Source organism: Chelonia mydas, chromosome 6, assembly GCF_015237465.2.
Source record: "Chelonia mydas isolate rCheMyd1 chromosome 6, rCheMyd1.pri.v2, whole genome shotgun sequence".
Taxonomy (NCBI): domain Eukaryota; kingdom Metazoa; phylum Chordata; order Testudines; family Cheloniidae; genus Chelonia; species Chelonia mydas.
The window spans coordinates 78,524,821-78,536,874 of NC_051246.2; the positions used below are offsets into that span (position 1 = coordinate 78,524,821).

A 12,054-nucleotide genomic window follows, 5' to 3' on the forward strand; every position below is an offset into this window, starting at 1 on the left:
CAAAAGCCAGGAAGGACGGGCCCATGGGCCACAGTTTGCCCACCTATGGTCTAGGGACAGCTCCTGTAAAAGTTCTGTCTCCTGCATTCATGAGCCTCTCTTTATTGACTGACAGTTTCATTGTTCCAGTGGAACATAGTGCAGTAGGAAGCCATGGAAAGTGGGAGAGAGACAATTTCATAGACGATTCTGAATCTCAGAAGTTGACATGAACTTCCCTCCATGGGGAGCCAGTGCAAGGAGCAGATCACTAGTTTGATGTGTTCATGACCACCTATTCTAAGCAGATGAGCTGTAGCACTCTCTACCAACTTTAGCTTTATCAGAATATGTAATTTCACTCCTATAAAGAGTCGCAATAATAAAACAAACGTGAAAAAACTCATTAGCGGGTTTGCGTCTGACAGGATGGTGTGCAGTCTAGCCAGCACAGATAGAAGCGGGTGCTTTGTCTCACCATTGCTACTTGGGCATCCTATTGCAATGATGAGTTCATGAAATAATATGAGTGAAAACGCTCATCACTATGACTGAAGGCATTATTTGCATGCTGCTGGCACTTTTGTTCATGTTGTCTCACCAGTTCTCCAAACAGTTTTATATGTGCTGTGAAACATGGGGAATTTGATTAAGCCAGTAGGATGCCGCAGGTGAAGGAATAAGTTGCCTCTATCACCACCTTGGACTGCCTGAGAAGGACCTGTGCCATTTCAGGGCATTTTTGTTCATTCTTGCTGTTTCTTGGAGGCAGGGCAGGAATGTCTGGTGACCAATGGTACCAAATGCTACTGAGACACCTGACAAAGGCTGGGTATGGATGTATTTTCCTTTTCTATGTATAAGAGAAGGTCATCCACCAGAGCCTAATCCAAGAAAGTGGCATTGGTGATTGTTTATTGCTAGCTTCTAAATTTATCTTGCTTAGAAAAGGGAGACTGGACACTGGGGGGTAGCTCAAGAGATCTCCAGCATAAAGCAATGTTTTCTATAGTACTGGTTGGACTACTAGATGGTACTTTAGGGTGGGTGGTAGATTCCCCTCATAAAAAGGTGGCCAGCTTTTAGAACGGGTCCCAGGTATTCTGTACTCTCTTCCCACTCAAGGAGAGAGGTCAAAGCAAAAAAATGAGAGAATGTCTTCACAGGACCAATAAGAGGTTGTAGTTGCTAAAAGCCAAAAACATGGCAGAACTTAATATATAGGGTGAAATCTTGGCCCCACTCAAGTCAATGGTAGTTTTGCCATCATCTCTAAAGGGACCAAAATTTCATCTTCAGTGTGCAGGAGTTGATCAGATGTGTTAGTAACACTGACTCTAAGTAAGACATTGTTTCCTCAAACTTTCTTCTAGTGGATTGCCACTAAAATAATAAGCTAAAAGTGGAAATAGAGAAAAAAAAAGTTACTGTGTTATAAATTCTCACTGAAATCCTTACCAACTATTCCTCAACATGAAATACAATTTAGCTTTCTAAGATTATTTTCAGGTTGCAGACTATTATGCTGCTTTCACTGAATAGGACACTTAGAAGGATAAACAATTACAAAAATGACTGTCACAAGAGCATACATTTTATTTTACTTAGTGATATGATAAGCTTAGGAGCATATATCAAGACCAAAATGGTCTTGGTCATTAATTTAGGCAATAAATCATAGGTCTTGCCAACAATGATGGCAAACAGATGCTAACAAGGAAATGTATTACTTAATATTGCCATGTGTTATAAAAATGTAAGTGTATTTAAGACGTCTTAAATTTTTATAATAATTGCATTTAATACGTTACTGTTTTGACACATACAAGAATAAAATTTATAGATCCCAGTCTGTAGATGTGTCCTCTTCTGTGAATATGGAGTATATTCCAGAGAATTTAAAAAAAAAAAAAACACGCAAGCGGGAAAATAATATCTTATAGTTTTGTAGTGAACACTGTCAGCACTGAAATTCATTAGATGAACAAAACTACTACACATGTGTACTTTACATAAATAGCAGTTTTTCCTCAAAATTCCCAGGAAACACAAATAGCAATGAGATTTTAAACATTTAAATTCTGAACTGTAGTAACCAAGTATTTTTCTAATCTACGGGATAGCAAAGAGCCCAGTGTTTGGTACAAGGTTAACATGGACTTAAAAAAAATATAAAAGGTCAGTATTTTAAATGATCCATGATAAACCTTGCAATTTATGTAGGTAACTTGGCAAATTTTTATCCTACTACTCAACTTGCTTCTCCCCGCACATTAGTTTAATTCTTCCAATGCTATGGGAAAATGTTCATCAACAAGATTCTTTGAAGAATCATTAAAAACAAAATCTCTTCCAATACTTTTCACATACACCCATCATCTTCCCAAGAGCCATGAAAGCCACAGAGCATTGCCTTTTGGTTCAAGTACTAAAATCTGAAAGCTCAGGGAAAGCTGTCCTGATTTTTAGTCAGGCCAGCCACACTAGAAACAGAACCATCGTGCACATCTCTCTCTTTCCACCTCTATATCGCTCCCTCCAGTACAGCAGGCTATGGTCTCCTAGCAGGTAGAGCAGATAAGACTATGTTGACTTTTTCAAACAATCATTTTTGTTTCACTGTAACATGACTGCTCAGTTAATGAGTTATTTTGTTTGTATATCATTTTGTTTAACTTTCCTTTTCAATCAGCTCTCCCAAGTATCAACACAGTTCCCTTTCTTGCAAGTGCTACAGTCAATGCTTTAAAACACTTGAGGAAGCAGTGATCAGTGTATGGAAACTAAATTCTCTTCATTAAATCTACTGAAGCAGATATTAAAAATGCATTTAATATACTGGCAATGGTTTGTGGGCATCACTGACTGTGACAGGCCAGTTACTGATGAGCTGCTGTCAGACGGCCTTCTCAGCAGGAATCTGTCTAAGGCTGCTGAAGGACAGCAATATCTTCCCTTGTGTGTAAGCTCTATTCATCTCCCAAGTATTTACTAAATCACAGGCCTCTGCACACAAACCCTGCGTTTCAGCACATGCTAACAAATGATGGATGGCCTAGTCAATTCGTTATGTCCTGAAAGCGTGATTTCCTGCCATTCCAATCATCAAACCTCTAGAGCCTTCAGAGCTGATCAGTCCTGGAAAATATATTTTGCAGGCTCTATTAAAGGAGTAGAGGTTCCTTCCATTAGAGTCTCAAACTTTTTTTTCCTCCTGGCTGATTTAAAAAAACAACAAACAACAACAAAAAACACACACCACCACACAAAACCATCACTATTATCTGTGTAAAGTATTCAATGTTCAGGGTGTACATCATTAGCGTATTAGTAAGATAGGACTCTCCTAGAATATTAGCTAGTGGATTTAATTTGGCTAAATAAAATAAAAACAATTCTCATTTTTACAGTAAACACATATATACCATTTTATAGATATGACCTCTTTATTATGTAACCTACAGAGTGTCTAAAACTTTTTCTTGTATAATGGCGCTCATTTGAACAAATACCTTCTAGAGGATTAGAGCACTCACAAGGACACATTCCCTTTGTATTATTCAATCCCTGTGAAATATATCAACACAACTCCTTTAATTGAATTTCTGCTAAAGGGAGAAGCCATTTAGGAATAAACTTCATGTGTTCCAAAGATAGGCTGGCTGTCAAAGGAATAAAGATTTTTTTTTTATTCAATAAGGTAATATTTGACACCTTCTTTTCTACATGCTATGAGAACATTGTATATTTAGCTTTGCTAGTCAATGACATGTCAAAGCAAAACACACATATCTCATACCTTTTACTCAGACAAACAATTGAACAAGTTGGTCTACTGCAGCTAGAGCGTCAGCTGTGCTTAGATACATTTTGGTTCATGGTGGGGAACAGAGCTGAGCTAACAAAGTAAATAACCATCTGGTGATCCTAAAAACTAAGATTTCTATTCCTCTGCTTGCTAGGTATGATCCATCCAGACCCAGCAAAAGCTTTTCCACATTGCCCTGCCATTCACCTCTACCTTGACCTGGAGATTAAGCTCACTTTTATTGCACACAGAGGTCATCTGTATTAGGTCAAAATTCAAAGTCCCTTGTCAGCTAAGGTTGATATATTCCAACCTTTCCTACTCTAATGCATCAAATTTTTCATGGTGAGGTCATATTCAGTAGACAGTGTATTCAGCAATTTATTGTGCCATTGTAATATAGCTCAGACTATGATTGTCCACAAAGCTATGACATGAATAAAATATTTTTCACTATGAGGTACCAAATCTCTTCTTCCCGTAAAACTCTTAACCTGAACTTGTTTTCAGACATCAGAAGAATGATACCATAAGTAATTGTCCCTGAAGTACAATCAGAATTACCATTTTTACCATTATAGTCCTTCGCTACACGAAATATGACTATAACAATAGCCCAAAATCCATGAGTCAATTAAAAAAATCACATATGGTCAGTGTTAAATCTTCCATGCCATCCCTACTCAACAGCCACAATAATCTGGCCTTTAAATCTACAGACATCTGTTTGTCTTTCAGAGGACACCAAAGTTGCTACACGATGAAATATCGCAAAGGACAAAAGTGCTACAACAGTCATATTACTATACTGCTAAATATGATTACTACAACATATATATAACTTTACAAAGCATCACATTAAAGTATGTTGTGACCACCAAGCCTAATTAGTCTATTCCTTTAACAAGTTTATTCTTTCCTCCGTATTTAAGACAAGTGCACCTATTTTGAAGTATAGCACATTTCTAGGGAATTTATTTCCAGATATGCTTCAATAAGATACTGTTGCCTTTATTCAAAGCCCATTGAAATTGGTGGGATTTAATGGTGAAGTATAAAGACATGAGCTGATTTTAACACTTTGTTATTGTACAAATTCCTCAGGACAAGAAAGACTTGCTCTTTACCTAGCCAATATGACTGCTACAATTCAGATGCTTCCCCACGTGACAGTTCCTGCTCCATAGACATCATAGTTGAACATTTCACAATTGTAACAAGCACTGCTCTTTGCAGAGATGAACTAGCAAAAGAAATAAGCTATCTCAGCTATAACAACCCTGCATACATCTCAGAATAGACAGAGAGGAAAATAAAATAAAAAGTCTTCAACCCAATGTTCTTACCCCCTTCAAGTATGGGCAAATGTACGCCACATATGTAAAAGCAAAAAACAAACAAACCTTTAAGAGAAAAAATTCATACTTCACCCAAAAAATAAGCCTTCAAGCTTTCTTCTTCTTCATTAACTCTTCTAGAGTGAGGTAAGCACAACTTTCGTTTTGGCTGTGTACTACTGCAGTCTCACATGGATTTTGGTCATTTCCATGAAACTTGTCTTGCATATGTAGTAAAAAGTTCAGGTCAAGTCTTGAAAAGAGACTTTGCATTTTAGCATTAAACACAAATTGTATGCATGCATGTGCAGGGTTACTTATATACAATAGCTATTGGGAAGCCATATCCCACCTTGCTGAATAAGTTCCCCTTAGAGTCACATTCTCAGTCATACATATATTCTACTTCATGGCTAAAATGTAGATTAAAACACCCTCCCAGATTCAAGTCAGCATTCAGCCTTTTAACAAAAGTCGTCTTTATAACAAAAGTTACAATTTCCACATTGCAACTTACTCAAGTAATTGGGGACTTATATTCTAATTCACTTCCTATAAAGTTATTTTGACTGTAATAGAGTTCATTGTAATTGGTTGTTACGACATACAAGATTTCAGTAAGTTTATCCAGAATTTTTCAAGCCTCCAACTGACTAAGACCTCATCCCATATTCTCAGGCCATTTACGTGCTTAGCTAAACGTAGCTTGAAGTGCAAGTTAAATTTTAAATTATATTAGCTTTTGCTCCAAATACTATTGGCAAAGCAAAACAGTAGTCAGGCTTCAGAGTAGCAGCCGTGTTAATCTGTATTCTCAAAAAGAAAAGGAGTACTTGTGGCACCTTAGAGACTAACAAATTGTCACCCATAAATGATGGTATTGAGTTTGAAGGCTCACAGATAGAAAAAAATTAAAACCACTCAAGGAAACTAGTATTTGTGTAGGCTGCTGGAGATGGTATATATTCCAAATAAACTAAATTGGTGCACTACTGCAAAGAGTTGCCACTTTTAAAGATAGAATTGAAACATATAATGACTGCTTAGGTTCACATATCTACCTGAGGGCCAAATCCTGCTTTTTCCTCACGAGTGAGTAGTCCCATTGAAATCAATGACATCATTTGTGTAAACAAGGCATGAAAAATTCACTCACTAAGAGCCACCAGGAAAATGTCCCCAGCAAGTGGTAAGGAGGAGCAGAGAAGGAGAGGGTTTTAGCTATGAATTTTTCCTGTATTTAAAATTTCATATTTTAATAACAATGCTTATAAGTCCTTACAAATGCCAAGACAGCCTTCCAAGTGCAAGCACAAACTGTTATGCTGCTGTTTTCTTAAATCTGAAAACAAACAGCCCACTACCTCTACAACTTATCAAGCCTTCCCAATCTCCCCCCAACCCGCTCACTTTCACTTTCTGCTACTATTCAGAAACCCATGGATAGCGGTGAAACTGACAAGAATCATATCAATTTTACTCTGCTGTTGCTTAGAACTTTCCCAGGCAGCAGATGACTCAGGGACTGATGCTACTCATGAGAAAGACGACACTCCTCATTTCTTCCTTTACAAAATAAAAGGAGGCTGGGAGAGGTACAACAACAGGAACCCTCACCCTCCCATCGCAAAACGGCGAGAAAGCTCTGGGTGGTAGTGATGATGCTGGAAAAAGAGGAGGAGAGTGTGCTAACTTGATTTATATATATTTTAATGAGATGACAAATGTGGTTGATAGAGGTAATAGCGCTGATGTATACCTATGCATATGACTTGGTACCGCTTGACATTTTAATTAAGAAACTAGAGGACCACAAAAATCAACATGGCATACATTAACTGGATTAAAAAGTAGCTATCAGGGTCTCAACATTTAATTGTAAACAGGGAATCACCATTGAGCATGTGTGTTTCTAGTGGAATCTCACAGGGAATGTTTCTTAGACATATTCTATTTAGCATTTTTATCAATAATCTGAAAGAAAAGATAAAATAATCACTGATAAAATTTACAGATGACAAAAAGATTGGGGGAACTGGTAAATAATGAAGAGGGTAGATCACTAATACAGAGAAATCTGGATTATTAAGTAATCTGGGCACATACAAACAAACAATATGCATTTCAGTATAGACAAATGTCTATCCTGGAAAGCAGAGACTGAAAAAGATTTGGGATCATGGTGGATAATCAGATGAATATGAGCTCCCAGAGCAAATGCTGCCTAAAAACTAATGTGATCTTTGAATACAAAAAGAAGAGACTGTCGAGTAGGAGAAGGGAGGTTATATTATCTCTGTGTTTGGCACTGGTGTGACCACTGCTGGAATACTGTACCCATTTCTGGTGCCCACAATTCAAGAAGGATATTGAAAAATTGGAGAGGATTCAAAGAAGAGTCACAAGAATCATCTATGGAGCCATGCCTTTTAGTAAACGTTCCAAGGAGCTCAATTTATTTTTCTTAATCAAGAAAAGGTTAAGGGGTGATTTTTTTTATTGGCGATTACCTTGGCTTGTTGGATTTTTGAATTAAGGACATAGTCTATGGAACTGCAGCACTGCACCCTCCACTCTAACAAAATGGAGTGTAATTGGCAATTTAAAACATAAAAGTTAACTGCATCGTTTTACTAGAAGTAGTACTACTTGTAGTAATCATTGTCTTTTACAGATGGAAAAGACTTATCAGTTCATAGAATATCAGGATTGGAAGGGACCTCAGGAGGTCATCTAGTCCAACCCCCTGCTCAAAGCAGGACCAACCCTTCAATTTTTGCCCCCGATCCCTAAATGCCCCCCTTAAGGATTGAACTCACAACTGTGGGTTTAGCAGGCCAACACTCAAACCACTGAGCTATCCCTCCCCCCCCCATGCTGTAGTTCTGTAGTATGCAACTCATGACACCCCCATTGCACATATATAGATTTGTAGGATCAAAGTACCTGGTAAATGATATGTGGGGAGGTGAACAGAAAGTTCCTGAATGTGTTTGAAAGTCTGTGTGATGTTAAATCAACATGTTAAACCAGTGCAATTTTGTGTATGAACATTCATAACAGATTAGACAGTCCACAATCCAAATTGCATCAGTTTACCTAAAGGTGTGATGTTGCACCAATTTAATTAAATCAGTTTAAGTTGTGTGCATAGACCAGGTCTGGGATGATCCAGGGTTTTGTAAATAGATGAAAGGGAAAGCTTGTTGAAGGTTGAGGGCTGGTGTACACTGAAACTTTACATCAGCATAGCTACTTCTTTCAGAGGTGTGAAATATCCACACCCCTGAGAGACATAGCTATGCCAACCTAACCTCCAGTGTAGACAGCACTAAGTCAATGGACGAATTCTTCCATCAGCCTAGCTACTTCCTCTCGGGGATGTGGATTCACTACAGCGACAGGAGAATCCCTCCCATCGCTGTAATCTGTGTCCACAGTAAAGTGTTACAGTGGTGCAGCTACAGCTGTGCCGCTGTAGCGTTTTAAGTGTAGACATTCCCTCATTCTACAGCTAACTCTACAAGGGGTACGTCAGCACTAGAATGCTATAGCGGCACAGCTGTAGTGCAGACACAAGAGCAACAGAATTTTTTCATCAGTTTAGCAGTGTCTATACCAGGGGCTTAATTTGACTTAATTACATCACACAGGGCATGACATTTTTCAAAACCCCTGAGTGACATACTTAAGCCAAGCTAACGTTTTAATGTACACCAGACTAAGTGGGCTAAGTGGACTCCAATCTCTACAAAGCCTGCAGCTACTTCGGGGGTCTCAAATGCTGAAAAACTATTTTCATTTATTTTTAAATATTAAATTTGGGAGGGAGGTGGGATCTTGCTTTGTAACTGAAATGGAAGCCAGATATTTGAAAGTCCTCTCATGGAATTTTCAGTTGAATGATTTTCCCAACTTCCAACTTGGTGATTAATAAATCCCAGTGGACAGCTGTCACCGTCACAAAAAAATGCAACCACAATGTGCATTTTTACTTGCTACCTCAGCAGAGGTTAATGAGAGAATGAGAAGGGAGGCTGAACTACCCTCTTACTCATAGAGGTAGTCCATCCAGCTCAGTGTTGAAGCATATTGATAGAGAGGTTCAGAGAAGTTGGCGTTGCACAATTTATTTTCTGCAGAGAAATACATTTAGGCCAGGGAAAGATCATTACTTTAGAGTAATTCACCAACACTAAGGCTTGGTCTACACTAGGAACTTATGTCAATATAACTACATTGCTCAGGTGTGTAGAAAATCCCCATCCCATAGTGACGTAGTTATACCGACCTATTCCCCAGTTTAGATAGTGCTGTGTCAATGGGAGGGCTTCTCCTGTCCATATAGCTGCCACCTCTCAGGGAGGTGGAGTACCCTCGCCGACGGGGAGAAGCTCTCCTATCAGAACAGGTAGCATCTTCACAAAAACAGCAAATTGTAAACCACCCCCCCAACAAATGTTATGCCTACATAAAGCACTGAGAATATAGTCCTAAATATCCAGAAAGCATAAGTAAATCCCACATGGCTGTCACTATCACCTCATAACCCTCATATCATTAACCCCCTTCCCAAAAGCCTTGGAAAGGGGATGACCTTTGCAGCCTCCTGAATGTTAACAAACATGACCTCTATCATAGCTAGCAGGAAGTAAATGCAAGAAATGAGGCCCAACTCCTATCATCCATGCTCTTCAGTTTTATCCAAGTAGGTATTTACCTGACTGTGTTGGTGATCTTAACTGCAGCAATATCAGAAGGTGAAATTGGTTAATGCTCATCTAAGCAGGTGATCCTTGACTGGGCCTTCAACCAACCCAACAGTGGCATGATGTGTAGGGAAAAGTTACAGGAGGGTCTGCTGGCCATTCCTTTCCCTGTACTAGAAGGGAAGGGAAATAGCATCCCAAGTAGGATTCTGCCTCAATTCCCCGCAAGTCAGGGATCAAGGCAATGATGGCTCACTCAGGCAATTGGATCCATCTGGAGTTTGGGGGTTCACATAGGGTAACCAGAGGCTGCTTATTTGGGGGGCATCCTTTATTTTGTTCCCCCATCAGCTCACACAAGACAAACATTACCCCCTAAATGACTGTATGCTGCACGATGGGGTGTGTGTGTGTGTGTGTGTGATTTTGAACCATGTAGAATTTTGTACCACGCAGAAAACCACCATGCAGGGCTGCCCTTAGAAACAAGATCTAGCTCCTATAATCCACGCATGGAGATTGCAGGCCACCCCACAAGCCCAGAGGAGTGGGGGCTGCACTGGCACAGGGTGGCAGTCCAGGGCTGTGGAGTGGAGACAGACTTACCTAGGGAATCTCTCCTTCAGCTTCCTCAGGCTCTGTCTGGTGGGCTGCACGTGCCCCAAGAACTGGGCTATTTCATCATACTGGGCTTTACTCAGCTTCATGCCTCGCACTCAGGAACCTCCCAGTCACACAACGCAGGGCTGCAGCAGCCAGAAGGGAGGAGGGGGGCGCGCCCGCTCTAATCCTAGGGGATGGGGAGAGAGGAGAATGGCGCTGCAGCCGCAGCAAGGCTCTGACACCCCGCGCGAGCGCCCAGCGTTGGAAAAGCCCAGCGCCCATGCGCGACAGTTACCGGCTCCTGCCGCCCCGCCCTTGAGGAATAAGGAGGTGGGGGGGAGAACGAGCGGCGGCGGCGGCGGCGGTTGGGAGGAGTTAACGCTTGAGGGCGGGGCTGCGCCACGCCGCAGGCTCTTCCGCGCTGTGGGCAGGCTCTGGCTATGCCTGAGCAGGTAGTCGGTTGCTGCGGCCATCTGGCTACTCTAGTCCCACGGTGCGCCTCCTTTCCAGCCGCTGGTGTAAAGGGAGTGGAGAGCTGTGCCTGCCCCCCCGCCGCCCCAGCTAAGTGGAGCGGTTACTCTGTGGTTGCTGCCCTTAATGGTTGCATACCGTAGTGCTGTTCTTTGCCCCTGCCATGGGAGGTGAAAGTGCAGCCTCCGGAAGGACCAGTTTGGGGAGGGCCAGGGGAGAAAAGCATCCCTTGAGAGGGATAAAAAAAAATGGGGGTACTTGTCCCGTGACTCGCTTCCTTCCCTGGCCTGCATCTTTGCACGGACCAGGAAGTGGCTCACAGTGCCAAGAGTGTGAGTAAAGGCCTCATACAAGCTGTGTAGCCATTGAGGGATACAGGGGGGCAAGGTTTGGGAAGGACAAGAGTTGGCACCCTGTGTGTATGCCCAGAGATCTATGGATCCTAAAACTGTTACTGGGAGGTCAGGCCTCCTGACCCACTCTGTTACCTTTAATCCCCCTCTCCTTTAGTCCTTTTGCCTTTTCTGCCTTCAGTAAGACACTGATGTGCCACTCCAGTCCCTTGTTTCAACTTTTATAGTATTTTTAAACTAAATTACTTTTCACCATTGTCACTGTTTGTTTATTTGGTTCTGTCAGTTTCAACAGAATAAGTATACTGGTCAATGTCATATTTGTTTCTAGCTAGCATCTTCCTCTCATACAGGTTTCAGAGTAACAGCCGTGTTAGTCTGTATTCGCAAAAAGAAAAGGAGTACTTGTGGCACCTTAGAGACTAACTAGTTTATTTGAGCATAAGCTTTTGTGAGCTACAGCTCACTTCATCCGATGAAGTGAGCTGTAGCTCACGAAAGCTTATGCTCAAATAAATTGGTTAGTCTCTAAGGTGCCACAAGTACTCCTTTCCTCTCATACAGTGTACTTTTGGAATTGCAAACTCAGTACAGTTATGTTAGTATACCTAGCAATAATTTAACCTCTAAATAAACATTAAAATAGGATTTTATAAAATATAATTTTAAGAAAAGTACTCCTATTATGGATTTTATTTTCGTGCTGTGTATTTAAAAATTGTCTAGAAATACCTGGATGATAGGAGCTCCTTTTTAATAAATAATTGTATGTTGTTACCCCCTTCTTGATCCCT

General features: G+C 40.6%; 1 protein-coding gene and 1 long non-coding RNA gene across 3 annotated transcripts in view; one reads left to right on the plus strand and one right to left on the minus strand.

Moving 5' to 3' along the window:
• The window catches only part of CDIN1 (CDAN1 interacting nuclease 1), a 170,706-nt gene extending 159,886 nt beyond the window's left edge, over positions 1-10,820 (minus strand). Inside the window, 1 exon segment of the mRNA XM_037900520.2 lies at positions 10,440-10,820. Within this exon segment, the coding sequence (XP_037756448.1) occupies positions 10,440-10,540 (101 nt within the window). The 5' untranslated portion in view covers positions 10,541-10,820.
• The window catches only part of LOC122466182, a 63,453-nt gene continuing 62,197 nt past the window's right edge, over positions 10,799-12,054 (plus strand). For both annotated transcript variants that reach the window (XR_006291512.1, XR_006291511.1), the window contains exon 1: positions 10,799-10,888. This is a non-coding gene — a long non-coding RNA (uncharacterized LOC122466182). The remainder of the gene's footprint in view (positions 10,889-12,054) is intronic.